The 2,289-nt window shown below is 40.1% G+C and overlaps 1 protein-coding gene across 1 annotated transcript in view; it reads left to right on the forward strand.

Moving 5' to 3' along the window:
- The first annotated feature begins 715 nt into the window (after window positions 1-715).
- The window catches only part of MCU (mitochondrial calcium uniporter), a 200,142-nt gene continuing 198,568 nt past the window's right edge, over window positions 716-2,289 (forward strand). Inside the window, exon 1 of the mRNA XM_011991113.1 lies at window positions 716-805. Coding sequence (XP_011846503.1) covers window positions 743-805 — 63 coding nt within the window. The 5' untranslated portion in view covers window positions 716-742. The remainder of the gene's footprint in view (window positions 806-2,289) is intronic.

Genomic DNA, 2,289 nt, shown 5'->3' on the forward strand with positions numbered 1-2,289 from the left:
GAGGCTGAGGTGGGAGGATTACTTGAGGCCAGTAGTTTGAGGTTACAATGAACTATAATTGGGCCATTGCACTCCAGCCTGGGGATAGAGCAAGACTGTGTTTCTTTTCTTTTCTTTTCTTTTCTTTTTTTTTGAGACAGAGTCTCACTGTGTCGCCCAGGCTGGAGTGCAGTGGCGTGGTCTCCTCTCACTGCAAGCTCTGCCTCCCGGGTTCATGCCATTCCCCTGCCTCAACCTCCCGAGTAGCTGGGACTATAGGGGCCTACCACCATTCCTAGCTAATTTTCTGTGTTTTTTAGTAGAGACGGGGTTTCACCTTGTTAGCCAGGATGGTCTCCATCTCCTGACCTCGTGATCCGCCCGCCTCGGCCTCCCAAAGTGTTGGGATTACAGGCGTGAGCCACCGCGCCCGGCCCAAGACTGTGTTTCTTAAAAAAAACAAACAAAAAGCAAGAAAAACCTTATTTAGTTGATACATGTGGTTCTGGTTCATTCATTTTTAACTACTTTGGCATTTCTGTCTCTATTTCATATATTTAAACCTCTGTTGACTGACAGACTTTTTGCTGAATATTCTGGGGGACAGGAAAGAGGAATTTATTATGTCATTTTTAAAGTTAGACTAGGAATGCTGTTTTGACTTTCAAAAAAGCCAGTTTTCCTTTTTTGGTGTGTAATGTCCTCGTTTATCATATTCCTGGGAAAATCCTTTGTACTTCCTGAGAGAAGGCAGAGAAGAAGAATGTTTTATTACACAGATGAACATGTCTTGTACAAAATGCAGAGCAGCATCTGCCACAATACAGTGAACTCATGGGGAATTGAGCTGCTGCAACAAAAGCCTGGGTTACTAAAATTCTCAGATGTTTCAAGTGCAGAAAAGCTGTGGGTGGAAATTTGTTGGCATTAATTCATTGTTTCTTTTCTGTGTGTTTGGAATTGTCTGCAATTTGGGTACTATCTGCTTTATTTTGTAAAAGGAGGTGCGCCTTTTATGGTAAAAAGGCTGTTCTTGAATTGTGTCGTGGTTTTATGGGGCAAGCAAAAGAAAAGTAAGGTCTAGAAATGAGGGGGCATACTTTTTGAGACAGGTAGTTGGTGTGAAATAAATATTTGTTTTAATAATAAATCTGTATGTATTAGTCAATGTATATTCTTACTTTGAAGTCGTTGTTTTAAAAAGACAATCTCTGATAAAGTTTTTTATCTTCTCAATTTCATGCTGTTGTCTTTCATTTCCAACATTCTTGATAATGGTTTGAGCGTTGTTGCAGAGTACACAGGGCAGAGCTTCATTCAGGTTGTCCCTCCAAATGATTTGCTATAGTGCATCAACGAGAAATGCTGAGGCAGCAAGGAAAACACTAATAAATTGGGTGGTTTCCAGGGACTATAGCTAAGGCAAGCAAACACAAGCCAAAATTAAAATGTTAGTTAGGCACCCAGGATATAAGTCTGGCCAGATATGCTATTAACAGTGAATCTTCCATTCTCATTAAATTATTTGAGATCTGTACAATTTGAAGATTGTTACAAATGGTGACCAATTTTAAGCATATTTTAGTTAGGGGTGGTACAATAGTCTTTTGGCTAAAACTTAATTAGAATGAAAAAATACTTTTGCCTCTTTTATTTGATAGATTCCCGTGCCTCAGGAATGATTAGAACTTAGTTGCCTATTTGTTTCTTCCATGATTCTGAAGGGAAAGAGTGCTGGATGGACCTCCAGTAATGGAAGAGTTTTTTCTTTTTCCTTTTTTTTTTTTTTGAGACGAAGTCTCGCTCTTGTTCCCCAGGCTGGAGTGCTGTGGCGTGATCTCGGCTCACCACAACCTCCGCCTCCCAAGTTCAAGGGATTCTCCTGCCTCAGTCTCCCGAGTAGCTGGGATTACAGATGCCTGCCACCAGACCCGGCTAATTTTAGTATTTTTAGCAGAGATGGGATTTCACCGTGTTGGCCAGGCTAGTCTTGAACGCTTGACCTCAGGTGATCTGCCTGCCTTGTTAGTGCTGGTTTTCTTGCTAACTACACAAATTATACTTCTGTAATAATTTTCACAAATTATTTTACCTGTGAAAAGTATAGGTATGGGGAGAGGAGATAGTGGTATGTGAAAGGGCCTTTTATATTTTTCTTGTTTTGGAATGATTTCCAATCATTTTCAAACAGAACCCCTACCAAAGAGTTGTGTGACTTGGCAAATGAACCAGAATTTTTTAAAATTTAGTGCTCCAAGGTTTCTAAAGTTTGTAAACTTGTTTCTGAAACTAGTGAAAGCCTGAAACTAG

Source organism: Mandrillus leucophaeus, unplaced genomic scaffold (assembly GCF_000951045.1).
Source record: "Mandrillus leucophaeus isolate KB7577 unplaced genomic scaffold, Mleu.le_1.0 Scaffold39, whole genome shotgun sequence".
Classification (NCBI taxonomy): domain Eukaryota; kingdom Metazoa; phylum Chordata; class Mammalia; order Primates; family Cercopithecidae; genus Mandrillus; species Mandrillus leucophaeus.